The 21,339-nt window shown below is 60.7% G+C and overlaps 1 protein-coding gene across 34 annotated transcripts in view; it reads right to left on the reverse strand.

Moving 5' to 3' along the window:
• Window positions 1-21,339, reverse strand: part of KIF1A (kinesin family member 1A) — a 119,795-nt gene that overhangs the window by 49,751 nt on the left and 48,705 nt on the right. For 13 of the 34 annotated variants that reach the window (XM_078328941.1, XM_035306275.3, XM_035306290.3 and 10 more), the window contains 13 exons: window positions 14,975-15,050; window positions 13,429-13,507; window positions 12,376-12,518; window positions 11,841-11,867; window positions 10,190-10,398; window positions 8,480-8,559; window positions 8,010-8,085; window positions 5,744-5,823; window positions 5,381-5,487; window positions 4,215-4,298; window positions 1,739-1,919; window positions 1,593-1,665; window positions 1,296-1,389 (listed from right to left, as the gene is read on the reverse strand). In XM_078328941.1, coding sequence (XP_078185067.1) covers window positions 1,296-1,389; window positions 1,593-1,665; window positions 1,739-1,919; window positions 4,215-4,298; window positions 5,381-5,487; window positions 5,744-5,823; window positions 8,010-8,085; window positions 8,480-8,559; window positions 10,190-10,398; window positions 11,841-11,867; window positions 12,376-12,518; window positions 13,429-13,507; window positions 14,975-15,050 — 1,309 coding nt within the window. The remainder of the gene's footprint in view (window positions 1-1,295; window positions 1,390-1,592; window positions 1,666-1,738; window positions 1,920-4,214; window positions 4,299-5,380; window positions 5,488-5,743; window positions 5,824-8,009; window positions 8,086-8,479; window positions 8,560-10,189; window positions 10,399-11,840; window positions 11,868-12,375; window positions 12,519-13,428; window positions 13,508-14,974; window positions 15,051-21,339) is intronic. The other 21 variants (XM_078328947.1, XM_035306297.3, XM_035306295.3 and 18 more) reach the window with 3 other exon arrangements.

Raw genomic sequence — 21,339 nt, forward strand, 5'->3', positions numbered from 1 at the left:
AGAGGTCACACACGGGCATCTCAGGACGGCCACAACACTGACCCATGCCCCACCCTCTGGAAGGTCCAGCTGGTCGGCCACTCCACGGGGCTGCCGTGTGACCCCAGGCTCTATGTCACCACAGCCGGGTGATGATCAGGTAAACACTGGAGGTTATGCCCACTGTGGTCGCTGGGCCAGAGGTGGATGGGCCCTCTCCCCAGGCTTCCCCTGATCTGTGCCTGGGCCGGGAGAGCTGTGTGCTTGCGCCTGGCTTCACGCTGACTGTTCTGGGTACACGGGAAGAAGGAACCGGCAGAGATCTGTCACAGTGCTCGACATGAAAAGCTCTGCATGGCCCAGAAGAGAGGCTGCCAGGAGCAACCTTGTGAGTCAGGCTGAAGATCAGAGCGGCTGCAAGAGCAATGCCACCAATGAATGACAGCCACGCGCCATCTAGGGCCAGCAGGCAGCAGCGGGACCCACAGGAGAGGAGGCAGGAGGGCAGGCCAGGCACTCCCAGTTGCGCTGGCCTGAACACCCTCTCCCCACCCATGGCCTGTCTATTCACTGGGCCCTCGAGAGAAGGACAGCAGGGACACCAGGAAGGGTCTATGCTTGTGCTGAGGCCCTGCCCCTCCTCCCAACACAGCACCCAGAGCCTCTGGCTGCCTCAGTCCGGCACACCTGAGCTTTGCAGTGGGAGGAAGCCTCGCAGGGTAAACGAGTCCAGAGAGGGGAAGAGACCAAGGTCACAGCAGCACACAGATGCTGACCAGTGGGCCAGAGGCCGAGATGGGCTCAAAGCCCTCTGCACCTGCGTATGGGCCACCGCTGCCCCGGCAGCAGGAGGTCAGCCAGGTTGGCTTCCCAGCACATGCTCGCTAAGTGAATCCCGAGCTGATGTGCAGAGTGGACTATTCCTCAGGGCCTCCATGAGCCTCGTGGTCAGCAGGATGGGGCGAGTGGATGCACATGAGCCTGGTGAGCTCCTACCAGTGCCACTCCCCACCCCCGTCATCATCCAGCCACTCTTGTCAGGGCCAGCGTGTGTGTGCACGTGTGTGTGCATGAATGTGGGCATGTGTGTGCACATGCAAGTGGGTGTGCAGGGGTGCTTGCCAGCTGTGGGAACGCCTACCCCCTCCCACAATCCTGCTTCCACAGTGCTTCCCAGGACAAAGAGCTATCACCCTGAAGAGGTCCAGACCTCAGGGCAAAAGTGCTAACCACTGACCTCCAGGGAGGGGCCCAGGGCTGCCCACCTCCATGCTGAGACCCTCCTGACGCAGCAGGTGCTGGCCTGGCGCCCTCACCTTCATCCTCAGGCTCCTCTTCCTCGTCATTCACCTCCGGGTAGTACCTGGAGTCCATCTGCTTCTGCAGGGCCTCCAGCTTGCTCTCATAGTCCTGCAGAAGCAAGGCTGCGGCTCCACCACAGCTCTCCCTTCCCAGGCCTCCCGAGTTGCGCCTAGACAGGGCATCACCGCATCCCACCGCTTGGATGCAAGAGATGGGGCTGGGCAAGCCAGTAGTGGGGGCATGGGAGGACAAGGGTCCCTGGTGTGGGTGGTGGCCGGGCAGTGAGGGCAGGGCAGGGCCATGTCGCTCACCAGCCGCTGCTGCTCCAGCAGGTAGGTGGCCTCCTCCCGCTCACGGCGGTACTGGTCCTCCAGTTCCTGGAGCCTGCAAGGGAGCAGTGGGGTGAGCACAGGAAGGGGGCGGGGCAGCGGGCCGACGGGGGTGGCGTCCGCCTCACCTCTGCTCCATCTCCTGCTTCATGTCGATGCCCTGCTTCTCCAGCAGCTCACGCTGGGCAAAAGCCCAGTCCACAGGCTCGGCAGGCGTCTCTGCGCAGGGCGTGCGCTCTCGCTCCTGCCGGGCCTGCTCAGGGTGGTTGAACCGGAACACGTGGCTCTTGCCCATGATGATGCGGTTCCCTGGGGGACAGAGGCACAGGTGGCCTTAGGGGATCTTCAGGTCCCTGAAGGTCTCAAGGGGAAGACATGAGGAGAAAGGGGAACGGCTGCAGGCACCCCACCATCCCCAGCTCAAGCCACTCCTTCCCGAGTCCTCGCTGGGACCTGAAAGTACCTCCTCACTCTCCCACTCAGCAGCCAGTGACACTGGTGAACCATAGAACTGGGGCCTCTGCTGTGCTCTAGTGTCCCCGCCCCTCCCCAGGCCAGCCTTGCACCTGCCTCTTACCCCCCAAGCCCCTGGCATCCTATCCCAGCCGAGACATCCCCCCAACCACCCCCCACACCCAGCCAGGACCCTCCCCCGACAGCCGCTGGACCCCTCTCGGGCTGCCCCATCTGCAGGGCCCTCCGGGGCAGCACTCACTGTCCTGGGTCAGTCCTGCCTGCAGGACTCTCTTTGGATGATTTAGTTTCCCCCTAACTTCCTGCGAGTCCCAGCTCTGTCTTGACGCCCCATAGAGCTGGCTCTGCCCCACCTCCCCGCCAGGTGGCCCGTGCCTGCAGGTCTGTCCTCCCTGGGCACCCCCTCGCTATCCTCCCCGTCCACAGGCCCATGTGAAGCCCACTTCAGACACAGGGAGGGGAGACTCAAAATAAGGCCTCTCTTAGCCTAGGCCTCACCCCGAGTCCCATAGGCATCAGGGCCAACCCCAAACAAGCAGGGAGAATGGACACAGCTGTCTGTCCATCTGACCTGCTCTCGCCCAGGCTCAGCCACACCGACTCCCCATGACAAGCCCACCCCATGAATTCAGGGCGTTCACTGTGTCCTGCCCTCCAAGGCCTGCCCAGGAACCCCAAAGGCAGGACTCCTGAGTCCCGGGGACACCTCCAGAAGCCTTCCAGGGGGCAGATGGGCTAGAAGTGAGGATGCTGGGTGTCACCTCCCCTCTTTACCCCCTCCGCTTTCCCCCAAGACAGTCAGGGAAAGGTCTCCCCCATTCCAAGCCAATGGTCATTTTTGTTTTTGTTTTTGTTTTTTTTTTGAGACAGAGTTTCGCTCGTTACCCAGGCTGGAGTGCAATAGCACCATCTCGGCTCACCGCAACCTCCGCCTCCTGGGTTCAGGCAATTCTCCTGCCTCGGTCTCCCGAGTAGCTGGGATTACAGGCACGCACCACCATGCCCAGATAATTTTTGCATTTTTAGTAGAGACGGGGTTTCACCATGTTGACCAGGATGGTCTCGATCTCTTGACCTCGTGATCCACCCGCCTCGGCCTCCCAAAGTGCTGGGATTACAGGCTTGAGCCACCGCGCCCGGCCGCCAATGGTCATTTTTATGTCAGCCTGGCCAGGCCACAGCACCCAGGGATTCAGTCACATACCCCCTGGGTGTGGCATGGAGGTTTCTGCACATGTGCTCAGCACCTGCAATCAATGGGCTGATGCCCCCAGCAGCAAGGTGGGCCTCATCCAAGCAGGTGAAGACCTGAGAGCAAACTGGGGCTTCCTCTGAGGAAGAAGAAACCCAGCAGATGGAGTCCTCTGCCGCCAAGTTCCCAGCCTGCACCTGCCTGTGGGCTTCAGACTTCCCTGACCAGCCCTGCAATCTGGTAAGCCCATTCCTTGAAACAAATCTCTTTACATGGATGTACGTATCCTAGTCCATCCGTGCGTCAGCCTGCTGCTGTTTCTCTGGTGGAACCCAAACTATTCAGGCGACAGTCACATGCCATGCAGGAGGGCCCTCTGTCTGACTTCCCTAAAGAAGGGCTTTTACACCACATGTGCCTGCACGTGTTTGAACATCAGAGAGGCTGCAGTGTCTGGGAAGAGAGCCCAGCCCCGCAGGGGGTGGGGGGCTGCTTTCAGAGGCTCCTGTAGCTGCCACCCTGCTGACGCTCCCCAACACTGCAACTCTGGGAAGCCTCTGACCACAGCCCTGTCTCCCCCAGGCCAGCCCCACGGGGCAGAGTCCTGGGCCGGGAGGCAAGAGCCTCCTCCAAGGCAGGCATGGCCTTGCTCCTCACTTAGCCCACAGCATGGACGCAATGTCTTGGGTTCCTGTGTTGTGTGAATGGGCCGAGGTGCAGGCCCCAGGGTCCTGATGCTGTGGACCTGGAGTTGGGGAAGTGGGGAGGCACATGAACTGGTCAAGTGCCCGCAGACCCTCCCCTACATGCCCCACAGCCCTTCGGAGCTGCCATCCCGCTGGGAGCAGGCGGTGCACAGGAAGCGATGGCCTGAATGTGGGAACGGAGGCCTCGCCTCTCCCACTCACCTGACTGCACCCCGGGGCCCCCGGATGTACCTGATCGCAGGATGCTCGGTTCTGTGACTTTCTTGCCGTTGACGTAGGTGTCTGCCCCCTCACAGGGCTCCAAGGTCACCACGGCTACAGGAAAGGCAGGAGGACAGAGGGAAGGACTGTAAGGGGCTATGACCTACAGCAACTCAGCTTACCTGACCCCTGGGCGTGGGCCCTTGCAGGCCTCTCTTCTCCCTGCCACACAGACCCTGACCATTGGCGATGCTCACGTGGGCCTCAGAGGAGCCCAGGTTCTCAGCCCACTTAACAGGAAGAAAGTGACCCCAGGAGGGACATGCATGTGCCCATGTTGAAGCTGAGAGGCCGTGCTGGACCTGATCACCCAGGGCGCTGACCAGCTCTCCAGGTGGACAAGGATAAAAGCCAGCTAATGGGTCCTGGGCCACCCGCAGGAGAGCGGGCTTTGCAGTCAGAGAACTGCAGGACAGCCACCCAGCTCCAGCAGCACGAAAGACCGTCATCCTGAGATGGCCAAGTTGGACAGGTCTGCCGACCAGAGGCTGCCAGATGTGCTGGGAGATGCCCTGAGCCTGGGCCGAGAGCCACGTGACGCACCCTGACACCGCAGGCCCACTCTGAGTGGGGCAGCACCAGGCAATGCGGACAGCTCATGTCCCCTCCAAGAGGCAGGCCGCTGGGCAGGCAGGGGAAACGGACAGATGGCCGCCCACAGCCAACAGAAAACTGAGGTCTGGAAATAGTTTTCCACCCTAGATCTGGACTCACTCCTCATGGCACACTGTTTTCCCTCCACGAACATCCTCCACCCTGGGCCCCAACACGCTTCTCGGCCAGCAGCCCACCTGCGCCCCACCCCTGGCCTTCAAGGAGGCTCAGCTCCTTAAGGCAGCAGCCGCCCCTGGCCACAGAAGGCACCAGGCCTTTTCCCAAGCACCATCCCAGTGGAAGTTGTCTTCGAGGCTGGCCCCAAGTGTCTCTCTCTGTCCAAAGGTGCCTCTCTCTCTCTCTCTCTCTCTCACACACACACACACACACACACACACACACACACACAAACACACACGTCCTGCCCAGAAGTAAGACTCAGGTCCCACCAAGAGCTGGGGAAGCTGGGAGAGGGTGACCTGATTCAGGCCTGACCATCACAGCACAGGGGCAAGGGCGTGGGTTGGAGGGGGTGGCGATACCTTCACTGCCTCCCCTGGAGTCGCTCCGGAAGACACAGTGCTCCTCCTTGATGAAGTGGCCACTCAGAACAATGTCCTGCCGCCTCTCGCCATCCTCCCTGCCCACCCTGCGGGGTGGGGGCACCATCAGCACTGCAGCAGGGACCCAGCATGCCCAGGATGCTACCCGCTGGCCTCCAGGGACTACCCACCAGGATCATTTGGGGAACACCCAGGGCAGACATCAGCAGGGTTGCTGGGGAAGTGACAGTGGGGGAGAGGCCAGCCCAGCAGATGCCCCTCTGCAGTGGCAGGAGTGGGGAGTCCACCCTTCCCCCGCTAGACCCCAGGCTGGCGCGGCTGGAGCGGCTGCCAGGCCCCCACCTGGTGATCCCGTCCTTGATGTAGTATAGCAGGCACTCGGACATCAGCGGGTCCTCGTTCAGGTTGACGAGGTGCGGGGTCTTTGGGGAGACAGGAGGGTCATCTCTCCCGCAGGGGCGCGAGCCTGATGCCAGCTGCCCCCCGACCTCTCCCCAGGCACTGGACCACCCACAAGGGTCCCTGCCCCCACCCTCAGCTGGTCCCACCAGGCTGGTCACTCCAAGCCAGGAAAATGAGGAACAGGAACACAGAAAGCTCAAGCAGAAGACAGCCCACCAACAGCAGCAGCTGGTGGGACCCAGCCTCCCGCACATACCCAGGCCTGGCCCAGCAGCCCCAGCCCTGCAGCGGAAGTTTCCAGAAGGGTGGAGAGCGCAGCTCTCAGCATGGGGGGGCCCTGGGGCTGGGGTGGACTCTGAGGCTGGGTGGACCCCCAGATGTGCAGGGCAGAGGCTGGGTCCCACCGGGTCCTGGGTTCCCAGCTTTGGACTACAAAATGGGGTTCTAGGACCCTATCCAGCTCAGACAGCCCAGAAACTGTGGGCTCACCAGTGGGAGCCAAGAGCCAAGAAGAATCAGGGCCCTGACCATGGAGGGCTCAGCTCTGGGGCCTGGGAAGTGAAGCGGTTGTAGGAGTCCTTGATGAGCCACCTGGGGCTCCCCCTACAGAGGGTGGAGACCTGGTCATCTGACAAAAGGGACAGACCATCCCCAGCCGTCCCCAACCCCGAGTGACAAAGATGTCCGCCAGCCTGCGGCTCTCCCGTGCTGAGGGTGGACACTTGGTCTTCTGACAAAAAAGACAGACCATCCCCAGCCATCCCCACCCCTGAGTGACAAGGATGTCTGCCAGGAGAAGCTGTGCCTACAGCTTTAGGGCCAAACAGGGGCTGCAGCCTTGGGACCCCATTGGCCTGTTCACTTCTTGTGAGTCCCAAGAACACTGAACTTCTCAGAAAGGGGGTCCCCAGTGGCTCCACTTCTGGGCAGTTCCCAGACCCAGGGCCACCATTAAAGCCACACCCTGGAGTTCCACCCTACCACTCAGGGAAGGGGAGAAGGTCTGAAACAGTGCAGGGAAGAATCCATCCCAGACCAAACCAAAGGCCTGTCTAGACAACACGTGTAGTGAAGCCCCATCAGGGCACGGCCCGTCCCCGCCCTGCCCAGGACTGGAAACTGCCTACAGCTCCTCTCAGACCCCTCCTGCCTCTGGACCTCAGCACATAGTGGGCCCCTGGTCTGGAGCACAGTCCTGCCCAGCCCCTCCCAAGCTATGGTCACACAGATGTCTGTCCCCATGTCCAAGCCTCCACTGGATGTGACACCTGGTATGTGACAGCAACAGCAATGCCAGGGACCCCTGTGCCGTCCTAGGGAGGACCCCACTCCTGTGGGCCAGAAGCATGAGTAGCATCAAAAAGCCTCACTTCGTGTGCAGGGAAGCCCTGCGTGTGTGCTGTGCACTGGCTGGAGTGGCTTGGGCGGCCTGGCCGCCATCCACAGGGGTGCCCTGCAACTGGGCCCCTCCCAGGGCTACCCTCTCCACTCCTGATGCAGCCATCAGATGAGCAATGTCCAGAGCAGGCCCAGCCCAAGGCAGGCCCAGGGAGCCCCCCACCAGCACCCCACCCTGCCAGCCAGAGCTCCGCTCCTAAGGCGCTCCACTCTCCTGACCATCTTTGCGGTGGGTGTGTGGGGTCCGGGGATCAGAACCACAGGAGAGACCAGCCCCACCTAGGCTACTGGATGGGGGCACCGGGGCCACATACACTCTGAAGCAGCTGCCCAGGGGCTCTGTGCCATTTGAGGCTCCCCAGCTGAAAGCCCCTTAGGCTTCGCCTGGTGTGAGGAGGGGCCCCTGCTGGAACAGTCAGACCTGACTCCCAGCTGAGTTCTAAGGAGGCAGCTGGTGCCCAGCTCTGTGAGCAGCACGGCTCCAGGCCAGGTCCAGTCCCACGTGTCTCAGTCTCCAGACTGGGTGTTGGCTCCACAGCCTTGCCCTGACCCTGGGGAGCCCAGTCCACACCTCAGGCCACTACAAGACCTATCTGACCTATCAAAGCCACCAGGACACCCCACCATGAGAATGTGGGGACCGATTTTCCCAGAAAAAGCCAAGTGTGCCTGTGGATGCGCTTTGCACCCCAGAGCACAGGGCCAGAGGCCCCCTCCTCCCAAGGCACCCCCTGGTTCTCTGTAAGACAGCACCTCGCCCGGTCCTGTTCCGATCAGGGCAGTACCACAGAAGTGGGACCGCTCCTACCTTTTTGGGAGAGAAGACGCCCAAGGTGCCGCCATCCTCCCTCATGGCCACGCCCATCTCGGCCAGCAGGGCTTCCCTGGAGGAACAGAGCTGAAGTCAGCACAAGCTTCGCGAGGCTTCCTGGCCTCGGGCCTGGCTGACCAACTCAGGCAGCAGGCCTGTGGCCACCGTAGCTTGGGTGGTGCCCATGCCTGTCCCATCTGGTCAGTGGGTCAGGGCATCTGCTGATGAGATCCGCCCCTCTGCACCATGGACAGGGATCAGGTCTATCAGGCCTCTGTGGCCAGCAGCCAGCAGCGTACCAGGTGGGAGTCACTGGGAGCGAGGGAACAGGTATGCCCTGGGCTGGGATGTGGCCACCCAGGGTACAGGAGCCCAGTACTGGAGGGCAGGGCCCAGTATTCATCCTGCCCAGGCTTTGGGCTTGCTGGCTGCGCCCCTCCCTGGGCCTCAGTTTCCCCGCCGCACACCTCTCCATCCGGATGGCTTCCGTCCGCCGCAGCTTCTCCTCCCAGGTCTCATTGAGCTCGGCTATGATCTTCTCTGTTTCCTGGGGATTGAGGCAGAGCACAGTGAGCTGCCGGGGCTGGGGCCAGGGGAGAGGACAATGGAGACTCGGGTGCCAGGAGAAGGGGCTGCAAAGCACAAGAGCCCATGTTCCTGGGCCCGTCCAGGCACATGAGGCATCCAGCAGACCAAGGTGAAGCTCACAGAATGTGCGTTTTCCCTTAGACACACTCAAGAAAACGGGGAAACACGTTAACAAATCTGCAGGGAAATGAGAAGCAAATGCTCCTGGGAGATGCTGAGCCTCAGCTCCTAAGACACAGCGGTCCTCACCGCTGCCCGGAGCCCTGGGTGCTCGCCCCTCTTCAGGACATGGACGACGCTGCCCAGCAGCAGCCTGGTCTCCGGTTTCTTCCACCTGAAGCCTGCTGGGACCCAACACCCCAGCGGGACCCAACACCCCAGTGGGGACCCAACACGCCAGTGGGGACCCAACACCACAGTAGGACCCAACACCACAGTGGGGATCCAACACCCCAGTAGGACCCAATACCCCAGCAGGACCCAACACCCCAGTGGGGACCCAACACCCCGGCGGGACGCAACACCACGGTGGCACCCAACACCCCGGCGGGACCCAACACCCCAGTGGCACCCAACACCCCAGTAGGACCCAACACCCCAGTAGGACCCAACACCCCGGTGGCACCCAACACCCCAGTGGGACCCAACACCCCGGTGGCACCCAACACCCCAGTAGAACCCAACACCCCAGTGGGACCCAACACCACAGTGGGACCCAACACCCCACGAGGGCCCTCTGCTCCAGGCTCACGGGGCCCACCCCACCCCCATCTGCTGCCTCACATGCCTCAGTGGGGCCTCTGCCCTTCCCCTCAGCCCCTCAGTCCCCAGGCGTGCAGCTCAGCCGGCCCCTGCACAGCCATTCACGGAGGGGCCTGTGACTGGAAACCTAAAACGCCCCCGGCCCGTTGCTGGGTGCCAGGGAACACGCCAGACCTGGGACAGTGGGGTGGTGACTGTTCCCAGGCAGCTGTGCAGATAGAACACAGAATGCCAGGGGGCGCTCAGGAGCCTGCACCACAGTCTCGGCCCTTCTCAGTGGGTGCAGTTCTGTGGGACACCAGACAGGAAGCTGCTGTGACCTGGCACTGTCACCAGTGGAGGGGCACTGCAGGGTCCGCCTCCACCCACAGACGCCATCCACCCACTGGGAGGGGGATGAGACCCCCTCCACCCACAGCCGCCATCCAGCTCACTGCTCCCTGAGCAAGCGCACACTCACAGTCAAAGACCCACGGGAGGAGTCTCCATCCTAGAGGTTCATGCTTAGAGCTTCTCTGCTCCAGGCTTGGCCCGCGTGGGGCACAGGCCATCCAGACACCCATGGCGTTTCCTGTCTGGCAGCTGAGTGTCATGCAGACCCCAGCCTGGGGATGCCCAAGTGAACTTGCTGCCTTGGCTGCTGTGGGTGGTCTGGGCACAGGCCAGGCATGGGGCACCTGTGTGCCGCACGCCAGAGGCTCCTGCAGGTCCTCCATGATGGACCCGTCCATGAGGACGGGCTATGCCCAGGAGGCAAGGGGCTCTCACTCCTCCAAGCCCCCCACTCCCAGAGCCTGCCACCCCGAAGCCCCATGCGGTGCCCTCACCTTCAGCCTCTCGATGGCCTCCTCGCTGCCCGGGGCAAACAAGATGCGCTCGTGGAGGCTGGACACGGAGGCTGCACGGCTGGACAGGGCCGAGAGTGAGGACGAGGGGCTCATGCCCACCAAGGCATTGGTCACTGTGGAGAGAGGGTCAGGGGCTGGATTCACCGTCCCACCACGGTTAAGGTTATTGTTCTCAAGGTCGGACATGTCTATGAGGAGGAGGGGCAGGGCAGGCAGACAGACAGGGAGGGAGAGAAAAAAGACGAAGATGGGAAAAAGTAAGAGGCAGGGCCCAGAGAAGGCAAGACACAAAGCACAGCGTGGCACAGCAGCCCTGCCGGCCCAGGACAGGTGCATGCAAGGCCTTCCTGCCACCCCCACCTCTGACAGGACCCGACCGGCAGTGGCACCCACGTGCCCACCTGTCCCCCAAGCCTGCCCTCCCCAGCAGCAGCGTGACACAGCCCTGGGCATCCTGGAGCTCCCCCGCACCCCCTGCCAGGTGTCTCCCTATCCTGAGCTGCACTCCAGGCCTCACGGCCAGGCCGCCATGCAGACCCCGCACCCGGGGGCTGCGAGCCTGTCAACCCTACGTCTTCCCGCCCTGTTCAGTGGCTTGCCGAGGCCACCCAGCAGTGCACCGTACAGACCCCACACTTGTCCTCCCACCCCTCGAACCCACCGTGGGACACCACACAGCCCTGAGCTGTGGGGCCAGGCTGCACTAACCGTTCAGCCACTGTCCCCTGTGGTCATCAGCCCAGAGACCATCGTGGAGGAGGCGAACATGGACCCTCTGAGAGACGCCCTTCCCCGCCACCACGAGGCACACACCCTCCCACCTACGCTCACATGCCCCTAAGGCCTGGAAGGTGGAGCTGTGACATCACTGGAGTGGGCAGTGCCAGGGGTCTCCTAGCATAAGCAAACAAACAGCAGAGCAGCAGTAAGCACCGGACACAGGCGTGGGGGAGATGAGGGTGCCCGCAGTCAGGCTCAGGACGGGCATGGGGGAGGTGAGGGTGCCCGCAGCCAGGCTCAGGACGGGCATGGGGGAGGTGAGGGTGCCCGCAGCCAGGCTCAGGAGGTACCCAGCCCCATGGAGCCAGAGCCAAGGCCAGGAGGCACAGAGGCTGAGCGGGATTTGGCAGCATCACAGTGAAAGCTGAGGCTTGTGGCACTTCCAGAGTGGAGGGCCTGGGCGTGTGGGGTCAGGTCAGCTGGAGAAATGGCCTGGCACACAGAAGCTTGAGCTAAGAGCTGGGGACTGGTAAGTCCCTCCAGCCTTCTGGCCCTTCGGTGCTGATATCCTGACCTTCGCAGGCCTCTGGGGGCACAGAGGGTCAGGGGCCTGACCTTGGCCACTTGGAGCCTAAGAAGGCCTCAGCTACACCCATACTCCCCCATGGCCTCGCCTCCCATCTAGACCATATGGATGGGAATGAGTCAGGGTGTGGGCTCAGAGGCAGAGAGAATCCCACATCTACCAGCAGGCCCTGTGGCTGTGGGAGAACAGTGCTTTCTGCCCCAAAAAGAGAAGAAAGCAGAGCCAGTGCCCTGGGCTCACCCCTCCCTGCCCGTGCTGCCCTAGGCCCCCATGCTGGCTGGGGCTGGAAGCAGTGATGCAGAGAGCAGCAGAGGGAATACACACATTTGGGTCCTCCAGGCACAGTGTTGGCTACGGGGTAAGGGAGCGTGGGGGAGGGGGAGAGACAGAGAAACAGAAGAACAGGTTTGTCCAGAGGGTCAGGCACACCCTTCACAGGCCAGGGTGGCCAGCAGTGCGTGCGTGGCCACGAGCAGGGTGGTGAAAATCTGCAGCTGCAGAACACGGGGCCTGTTGTGACCCCAGCACCCACAGCCTGCCTGTAGGGCTTCCAGGGGAGCTGTCTCTGGCCCACTCGCATCTGTACCAAACCCAAACCATGCGGTACCATCCAGGACAAAGCCAGGAAACGCCCTTGTCCAGGGCCCCCCATCCTGCCTCCCTCCCAGAGGCAGTTCTGCCTAGGAACACAGAGCAGGGACAGGGATTTGGCCCCAAGGGGCTCTCAGAGCAGCTTGGAGCCGCCCCAGCCCAAGGTGTGGCCAGCAGAGTGGTGGCCCCAGGACAGTACGTGATGCCCTGCGAGGCCCCTGAGCCTGAGGTCCCACACCCTGTCCAGACAGGCTGGGTGGGCACTCACTGTCGGTGATGTCGCCGAGACCCTGGGCGTACAGCAGGTCACGCAGCCGGGTCACCTCGTCCTTCAGCTCGCGGATCAGCTTGTTGTTGGGGTCCTCGTTGATGACAGCATTGCAGCGGATCTGCTTGGCCCGGTCAGCATACCTGGGCAGCAAAGGGGGCTGTCGGCTGTGCTCGGGACAGGGCCATGCCTGGCAGGTCCCAAGGGTGCCTGGGGCCCTGCCCAAGACCCAGCCTTTCAGGCTCAGCAGCCAAACCAGGGGTGGACCCAAGCCAGCACAGCCTGGCACAGAGTGGGAAGTCACCCCATGGCAAGTCACCAGGGGGAGCATCTGGGGCCACAGGCCAGAGGAGACGTACAGGTGAGGTCACCCAGTTCCAGCTCACCCGCTCGGGGAAACTGAGGCCCAGGAGAGCAGGGACGGGGTGGTGTCCTCACCCCCAGTTGTTTCAGGAGAGAGGGAGAAAGTCATGGGGAAAACGTGGGGACAGCTCCGTGTGTAGGCTTCTGCCCATGCCGTGTATCGGCCGACACGCACGTCTGCATTGCCAGCAAGTACACCAGCCTCTACTGGGACACGCGCCCTTTGCTTCTCGTAAGCACTGGTGGTGCAGGGTCAAAACAGGGGACAGACCACCACCCAAGCCACCGAGCAGTGTCCAGCAGGGCCAGGGCCCAGGCTCCCCACCCCTGGTGCCCGCCCTGCCCATAAGACACACCTATGCCCCCTTTGCCATCTAAAAATCTCCAATGGCTCCCCGGCTGGCAGGTGTCAACTGCTTTGCCCACAGGCATAGCTCTCCCAGTCTGGTGCCACAGGGCCCTGGGCTGCCTGCAGCCCCAAAACACACCCCAAAGGCTCCTTGGAGGGAATGGGACAGGGCCCATGCAGGCCCAGGAGGCCCAGTAACAGTCCCTTCCAGTCTCATAGAGTCCAAGATAAACCCCCCAAAAAGAGTCGCCCCTGCTCACTGACGCTCCTAATTCAAACACAAGGATCCGTCCCCCAAGACCAGTGGGCGGAAGCAGAGCCCGCCTCCCCGGAGAACTCACCTCAGAGTGCTGAGGGTCTCGTCGTAGTTGATGTCTGCAGGGCTCAGGGCTGCCACCATAGCTGTCCTTGAGTTACCACCTGTGGGCAGTAGACCAGGTTGTGCCCAGAGAAGGGTCTAGGCCCCAGTGCTGTGCCTGTTCCCTCCCTCCCCCGACATCTGCAGATGGGAAGGCTGAGGCCCAGAGAGATAAACTGAGGCTGGGCTCACACCCCCACATGACCACAGACAACAGCAAGGCCCCAGCTTCCTTGGCTGCCTCCTCACCTCTGCACCAGGCACCCCATTACTTCTCGGGTTTTCCTCTCCTTTGGGGCACTTTCCTCCACAGCAGAGAGGCAAGTTGTGGCGGGTTTTAAGGCATTTACTCCGAGATAAAGACCGTCTATGTCCTATGATTTTCTCACGCACTTCCACCATTTTCATTTGAAACATTTTTCTCGGTATTTATCATCAGAGTCCTGGCCCGTGTTAGCCGGATCCCCGCAAGTGTAATGTGCAGTGTGAGGGACAGACTGTTCCTTCTCTTCAGGGAATCGGGTCATGGCGGCCTCAGCCATCAGACAAGGTCACCACTGAGTCCACCCAGCCCTTGGGACTGCCGCCTCCCGGTGCTTCAAGTCTGGACAGATGACTTTGCCTGCTTGACCCCAGGGACCTGTGTGTCCTCGGGGCCATGTTCCCAGGGCATGGGTCCCTGGTGAGTCCTGATAGGGCCTGAGGAGACAGTGTGAGGCGCTGGGCACAGGCCACACGAACCCAAGGAAAGGCTCCATGGGAGGACTCCCCTGCCCCCACCCTGGGGCTGGACCTGGTTGTACCTGGAGCCCGGGCTCCTTCCCAGCCCGCATCTCAGGTGAAGGAACACTCTCTTCCTCGCTCAGCGAGGCCCATCCACCTGCTTCTCCACCAGCAGGCCTGCTGCAGTCCGCAATGCCAGCCTGAGCTGGGGAGCAGCCTGGCTAGTTGTGGGGTGCAGAGGTGATCAGCCAGGGCTCTGCGCACCTCAGCCATGCAGCCAAGGGAGGCCTGAGACCCCCCAGTCATCTATGTTCGCCAGGCTCAAGACTCAGTTTATCTCCCTGGGCACCAGCCTCTCAGCTGTAAATGCAGCTGGGGAGGACTCTAACGGTATTCAGGGAGGGCCGGGATCAGTGTTGGGTGCATTTCAATCCCCACCTCCCCATCTAACTCTCACTGCTCAGAACTCAGACGCGGAGGAGGAGGTTCATGACAGCCCCTCAAATCCCAGCAAGCAGCGCTCCCAGATCAAATCCTAAGCCCCCACTACAGGTAGGGAAAACCAAGGCCCAGAGAAGGGGGTCACGGCCCACGTGACCCAGGACCACGGACACAGGCAGGTGTGGGCTGTGCTGCCCCCTGGGCCGTCCTGGTCTGGACACTTGCTACATTAACCCACTGCTAGCCATTGCCCCAGGCCCACCAGAAGGGCCACGAACTGACTGGACCCTCCAGGTTCACCTCCCGGCCTCAGCTGAGACAGGGTGAGAGGCCTCCTGGTGACAGGCAGACCCACAAGTTCTCACCCAGGTTTTCCCTGAGGAGCCAGGTCAGCACGGAGTCTCGGTAAGGAATGAAATCTGTCTTCTTCTTTTTCTTGTTCTGTGGGGGAAGAACATTCAAGGTCAAGCTAGGCCCACTGGAGAGGAAGGGAAAGGGAGGAGCCCAAGCAGGCCCTGCCACGTGGTTCCCCAAAGCTGGAGGCTGGGATGGGGGGGTGGGGCCCGCTGGGCTGGACACGTTCACAGGCTGCCCAGGCCTCTACCTGCCCAGACCCCAGGGCGCCACCCCAGAGGGCTCCTCGAGGCCACAGTCATGGACTTGAGAGCACATCCCTCTGGTTCCTCCCTCCTCCACCCTTGCTGTGTCTGGGCCACACAGCCGGACACGAGCCAGGAGTGCTGATGTCACCAGCAAGTGTGCCCTCCCTCTACCCTGCCTGAAGGACCCATCTGAGCCCATGGCTCCTCCTCAAACACCATCAGCGACTCCTTCTGACCTAAGGGAAGAGGCCCCACAACTAAATGTGGCCCTCCGGGCCCCTGGCCTCAGCCGCACCTTCCTCCCTGCCAGCTTACCCTCCCCTTCACCCAGCGTTCACCTGCCCTCTGCCCCATCTAAGTCAGCTCACAGGCCCTGCAGCGCCTGTCCTCAGAATCAAGCATCCTCCATGCTCTTGCCATCTCTTTGGCTCTTTATTCCTCTATTAAGGTAAATAACAGTTCCTCAAAACATGGACTCCAACCACATCACGGCTGCCGGGGGTTGCTTCTGATGGGCACTCTGTGACTGATTAAATGAACCCACTAACTGTGGGTTTCAGTGACTTCCAATGTCTACCGTTCCTGTGTGCATTGCCTTATGAAGCATTTGCAGAGTACCTGCTGGGCCGGCAGGTAAGGCCCCCGGCCCTGGAGCCTGTACCCAGGGACATGCCCGCAGAAGCCACCTCGAGGGCTGGGCACACACAGTCACCACTGTTCTCGAAGACAACCCCAGGAAGACTCCACCGGCCCGCAGGGCATGGAAAAATGCGAAGCTCTTGATGCCCTGTCTAAGGGGCTTCCAGAGCGCCGCACCGACCTCTCTGCGATCAAGGTTTCTCTTTCCTTTGGAAACTTGGTAGGAACAAAATCTATTTCTAGTTCGGTTTTTGATTTTCTAATTCCTCAGGGTGAATTCTCTGCCATATGTCATATTTCTTGTTTCCACATAAATGTCCATTCAGCCAGCTCAGCAAGGAGCCAGCAGCCCCCCAGGTTTCCCGCTCCCTCACAGCCTCTGTCCAGTGGGCCATCTCCCAGGACCACCCCGCTCTCCCCCTCTGCCTCCCCAGCCTCCACTGTCTCAAGTCTGGGTCAGTGCGATGCTGACCTTCCACCCTGACGGTCACCCCAGGCCACCCTGTCCCTACCTACCCTTCATGAAACGCGAATGGCCTGAGGACCAGTCCTTGGCTAAAGCAGGCGCTATGAGCCCTGCTGAGGACCCGCCCACTGCTGCCCATTAGAGCTCGGCCAAGCCCCTCCTGACAAGCAGGGAAGGACCTCAGATCCTCAGATCGGCCAGCCTCTGCCGGTACACCCTGCTCCAGGCACTGTTCCTCAACTAGTTCCTCGAAAACCCTCTCACTCGGCTCCTTCAAAAGTCTCCATCACAGTCCGTTGCAGGGTCCTTCACATGGCCAGTCCTGTGATTTCCACGCGGCTTCCAGATGTCCTCAGACCCAGGCATAGCCCTCAGGGAGCTGCTGGCAGTCACCATGCAGTCCCTCAGTCCCTCCCACCTCCCCATTTCCCCAAAGGGCTCCTCGCCCAGCTCCTCAGTTCCCTTCCTCCCTCCACGAAGGAACACAGCAGTCACTGCAAACTGGACTCCAGCCACATGGCGACCGCGGGGATCACTCAGGCTCCTCACGTCGTTCCTCATGGTTTCCCGCAAGCTCACACACACAATTCTTTCACAGTTTAACAGTTCCACCCGATCCTCAGAGATCGCTACTAGGGCCTCATTACACACGCGTTCTTCCCACCTCTCCACATGCAAATCTTCACAGCGCCTGACACTTGATCTCACAGTTCCTCACAGCTCCCCAGTTTCCTGCATTCCTCAAACCTTTCCTCACATGGCTCCCCACATGATCCCTCACACAGTCCTCACTTCTCAGAGTCCCACAGATGCTCACAGCTCCCGCAATGTTCCACACACACAGACGCACTTCTCAGAGTCCCACGGTCCCCACAGCACCCACACAGCCCCTGAAAACCCCTTCCACTCTGCTCCAGTCCCCATACAGCTCCCCCACCCCATCCTACACACGTCCTCTCAGTTCCCACACAGCTCCCCACCCCATTCCACACACTTCCTCTCAGTTCCCACACAGCTCCCCACCCCATTCCATAAGCTTCCTCCTGGTTCACACACAGCTCCCCACCCCATCCTACACACTTCCTCTCAGTTCCCACACAGCTCCCCACCCCATTCCATATGCTTCCTCCTGGTTCACACACAGCTCCCCCACCCCATCCTACACACTTCCTCTCAGTTCCCACACAGCTCCCCACCCCATCTTACACACTTCCTCTCAGTTCCCACACAGCTCCCCACCCCATTCCACACACTTCCTCTCAGTTCCCACACAGCTCCCCACCCCATTCCATATGCTTCCTCCTGGTTCACACACAGCTCCCCCACCCCATCCTACACACTTCCTCTCAGTTCCCACACAGCTCCCCACCCCATCTTACACACTTCCTCTCAGTTCCCACACAGCTCCCCACCCCATCCTACACACTTCCTCTCAGTTCCCACACAGCTCCCACCCCATTCCATATGCTTCCTCTCAGTTCCCACACAGCTCCCACCCCATCTTACACACTTCCTCTCAGTTCCCACACAGCTCCCCACCCCATTCCACACACTTCCTCTCAGTTCCCACACAGCTCCCACCCCATTCCATATGCTTCCTCCTGGTTCACACACAGCTCCCCCACCCCATCCTACACACTTCCTCTCAGTTCCCACACAGCTCCCCACCCCATCCTACACACTTCCTCTCAGTTCCCACACAGCTCCCCACCCCATCCTACACACTTCCTCTCAGTTCCCACACAGCTCCCCACCCCATCCTACACACTTCCTCTCAGTTCCCACACAGCTCCCCACCCCATCTTACACACTTCCTCTCAGTTCCCACACAGCTCCCCACCCCATCCTACACACTTCCTCTCAGTTCCCACACAGCTCCCTACCCCATTCCACACACTTCCTCTCAGTTCCCACACAGCTCCCACCCCATTCCATATGCTTCCTCTCAGTTCCCACACAGCTCCCACCCCATCTTACACACTTCCTCTCAGTTCCCACACAGCTCCCCACCCCATTCCACACACTTCCTCTCAGTTCCCACACAGCTCCCCACCCCATTCCACACACTTCCTCTCAGTTCCCACACAGCTCCCCACCCCATCCTACACACTTCCTCTCAGTTCCCACACAGCTCCCTACCCCATTCCACACACTTCCTCTCAGTTCCCACACAGCTCCCACCCCATTCCATATGCTTCCTCTCAGTTCCCACACAGCTCCCACCCCATCCTACACACTTCCTCTCAGTTCCCACACAGCTCCCCACCCCATCCTACACACTTCCTCTCAGTTCCCACACAGCTCCCCACCCCATCCTACACACTTCCTCTCAGTTCCCACACAGCTCCCCACCCCATTCCACACACTTCCTCTCAGTTCCCACACAGCTCCCCACCGCATTCCACACACTTCCTCTCAGTTCCCACACAGCTCCCACCCCATCCTACACACTTCCTCTCAGTTCCCACACAGCTCCCCACCCCATTCCACACACTTCCTCTCAGTTCCCACACAGCTCCCCACCGCATTCCACACACTTCCTCTCAGTTCCCACACAGCTCCCCACCCCATTCCACACACTTCCTCTCAGTTCCCACACAGCTCCCCACCCCATCTTACACACTTCCTCTCAGTTCCCACACAGCTCCCCACCCCATTCCATATGCTTCCTCTCAGTTCCCACACAGCTCCCTACCCCATTCCACACACTTCCTCTCAGTTCCCACACAGCTCCCACCCCATCCTACACACTTCCTCTCAGTTCCCACACAGCTCCCCACCCCATCCTACACACTTCCTCTCAGTTCCCACACAGCTCCCACCCCATCCTACACACTTCCTCTCAGTTCCCACACAGCTCCCCCACCCCATTCCATATGCTTCCTCTCAGTTCCCACACAGCTCCCCACCCCATTCCATATGCTTCCTCTCAGTTCCCACACAGCTCCCACCCCATTCCATATGCTTCCTCTCAGTTCCCACACAGCTCCCCACCCCATTCCACACACTTCCTCTCAGTTCCCACACAGCTCCCACCCCATTCCATATGCTTCCTCTCAGTTCCCACACAGCTCCCCACCCCATTCCACACACTTCCTCTCAGTTCCCACACAGCTCCCCACCGCATTCCACACACTTCCTCTCAGTTCCCACACAGCTCTCCACCCCATCTTACACACTTCCTCTCAGTTCCCACACAGCTCCGCACCCCATTCCACACACTTCCTCTCAGTTCCCACACAGCTCCCCACCCCATTCCATATGCTTCCTCCTGGTTCACACACAGCTCCCCACCCCATTCCATATGCTTCCTCCTGGTTCACACACAGCTCCCCCACCCCATCCTACACACGTCCTCTCAGTTCCCACACAGCTCCCACCCCATTTTACATGCTTCCTGCCAGTTCACACAGCTCCCCACCCCATTCCATATGCTTCCTCCTGGTTCACACACATCTCCCCCACCCCATCCTACACACTTCCTCTCAGTTCCCACACAGCTCCCACCCCATTTTACATGCTTCCTGCCAGTTCACACAGCTCCCCACCCCATTCCATATGCTTCCTCCTGGTTCACACACAGCTCCCCCACCCCATCCTACACACTTCCTCTCAGTTCCCACACAGCTCCCAACCCCATTCCACACACTTCCTCTCAGTTCCCACACAGCTCCCCACCCCATTCCATATGCTTCCTCCTGGTTCACACACAGCTCCCCTACCCCATCCTACACACTTCCTCTCAGTTCCCACACAGCTCCCACCCCATTTTACATGCTTCCTCCCAGTTCACACAGCTCCCCACCATTTCACATGCTTTCTCCTGGTTCACACAGTTTCCCACCCTGTGTGCGGAGCTGCATGGGAACCTGCGAGGAACTGGGAGGAAGCTGTGGCTGCATGAAAAACCACAAAGCTGTGTGGGGAAGTGTGGGAACTGGTGTGGAGAGTGTGGGAACCATGGGGAGAGTGTGGGAACCATGGGGAAGTGTGGGAACCATGGGGGAATGTGTGAACTGGTGTGGAGAGTGTGGGAACCATGGGGGAGTGTGGGAACCAGTGTGGGGAGTGTGGGAACCATGGGGAAGTGTGGGAACCGGTGTGGAGAGTGTGGGAACCATGGGGGAATGTGTGAACTGGTGTGGAGAGTGTGGGAACCATGGGGGAGTGTGGGAACCAGTGTGGGGAGTGTGGGAACCAGTGTGGGGAGTGTGGGAACCATGGGGGAGTGTGGGAACCATGGGGGAGTGTGCGAACTGGTGTGGAGAGTGTGGGAACCATGGGGAGAGTGTGGGAACCATGGGGGAGTGTGGGAACCATGAGGGAGTGTGGGAAGCAGTGTGGAGAGTGTGGGAACCATGGGGAAGTGTGGGAACTGGTATGGAGAGTGTGGGAACCATGGGGGAATGTGCGAACTGGTGTGGAGAGTGTGGGAACCAGTGTGGGGAGTGTGGGAACCATGGGGGAGTGTGGGAACCATGGGGGAGTATGCGAACTGGTGTGGAGAGTGTGGGAACCATGGGGAGAGTGTGGGAACCATGGGGGAGTATGCGAACTGGCATGGAGGAGTGTGGGAACCAGTGTGGGGAGTGTGGGAACCATGGGGGAGTGTGGGAACCATGGGGGAGTGTGAGAACTGGTGTGGAGAGTGTGGAAACCATGGGGGAGTGTGGGAACTGGTGTGGAGAGTGTGGGAACCATGGGGAGAGTGTGGGAACCATGGGGGAGTGTGCGAACTGGCATGGAGGAGTGTGGGAACCAGTGTGGGGAGTGTGGGAACCATGGGGGAGTGTGAGAACTGGTGTGGAGAGTGTGGGAACCATGGGGGAGTGTGGGAACTGGTGTGGAGAGTGTGGGAACCATGGGGAGAGTGTGGGAACCATGGGGGAGTGTGGGAACTGGTGTGGAGAGTGTGGGAACCATGGGGAGAGTGTGGGAACCATGGGGGAGTGTGCGAACTGGCATGGAGGAGTGTGGGAACCAGTGTGGGGAGTGTGGGAACTGTGGGGAAGCAGGTGTGGAA

This window comes from Callithrix jacchus, chromosome 6 (assembly GCF_049354715.1).
Source record: "Callithrix jacchus isolate 240 chromosome 6, calJac240_pri, whole genome shotgun sequence".
Lineage (NCBI taxonomy): Eukaryota > Metazoa > Chordata > Mammalia > Primates > Cebidae > Callithrix > Callithrix jacchus.